This window comes from Sinocyclocheilus rhinocerous, unplaced genomic scaffold (assembly GCF_001515625.1).
Source record: "Sinocyclocheilus rhinocerous isolate Xijiao unplaced genomic scaffold, SAMN03320098_v1.1 scaffold686, whole genome shotgun sequence".
NCBI classification, from domain to species: Eukaryota; Metazoa; Chordata; class Actinopteri; order Cypriniformes; family Cyprinidae; genus Sinocyclocheilus; species Sinocyclocheilus rhinocerous.
The window spans coordinates 121,667-122,644 of NW_015647963.1; the positions used below are offsets into that span (position 1 = coordinate 121,667).

General features: G+C 43.0%; 1 protein-coding gene across 1 annotated transcript in view; it reads right to left on the reverse strand.

The window, feature by feature from the left end:
- LOC107709510 (collagen alpha-1(XXIV) chain-like) overlaps positions 1-978 on the reverse strand; it is a 125,639-nt gene that overhangs the window by 5,466 nt on the left and 119,195 nt on the right. Inside the window, exons 54-55 of the mRNA XM_016514004.1 lie at positions 509-568; positions 231-399 (exon numbers count right to left, since the gene is read on the reverse strand). Coding sequence (XP_016369490.1) covers positions 231-399; positions 509-568 — 229 coding nt within the window. The remainder of the gene's footprint in view (positions 1-230; positions 400-508; positions 569-978) is intronic.

A 978-nucleotide genomic window follows, 5' to 3' on the forward strand; every position in this document is an offset into this window, starting at 1 on the left:
TTCTGCTTCCACTCAAAATAGGCATTTTCAAAATGATATAATAAATGATCTGTGTGGTATTTTGAGCTGAAACTTCACAGACACATTCTGGGGACACCAGAGACTTATATTACATATTGTAAAAAGGGGCATAATATGTCTCCTTTAAAAGACGAGATAACTTGTCAATGGCGGGGAAAGAGTAAAAAAAAAGCTTGGAGCCAGAGAGGTGGAGGTTAGTTTAAACACACCGTCGCTTATCGTGTGTCTGCAGTCCAGCAGGTCTCTGCAGAAGCGGGCCGGGTTTTCTCTCGTTCCCAGCGGCGTTTTCATGCTGTCGATGACGCTGCTCAGATACTGCAGCGTCCTGAAGATCTCAGCGCTCCGCTCCGACTGAGACGCATCTGTGTTCTGGTAACTCTGAGAGCAGAGAAAACATCTCAGCAAGAATACAATGAAAGCGCTTTGCAGATTTTCAGTTGTTCTTCATGAGTGCACAACTTTCAGAAAGCAATCTAAAAGTCTTCACCTCCAGCTCTAGAGGTGCATTGGACTCCATCAGCGCTTGGGCGTCCATATTGACGCGTATCTGTGAGACGAGAAAAAGATGAGTATCACTCAGACGACAAAGAAACAACCTTAAAGAACCAGCACATCTTTTATATTCCAGTAGTGTGTGTCCTTGAAGATTACAAAGGTCAGGTTTATTTAACATGATTGCATCAGTGTCTCAGCAATGGATGCTCTGCAGTGAATGGGTGCCGTCAGAATGAGAGTCTGATAAAAACATCACAATAATCCACAAGTAATCCACAGCACTCCAGTCCATCAGTTAACATCTGGAGAAGACTGGATTAAAAGTGTCTTAATGCTGGATTTGTTTCAGCTTTTGTCTTCTCCAGATGTTAACTGATGGACTGGAGTGCTGTGGATTACTTGTGGATTATTGTGATGTTTTTATCAGCTGTTTGGACTCTTATTCTGACTTCACTGCAGAGC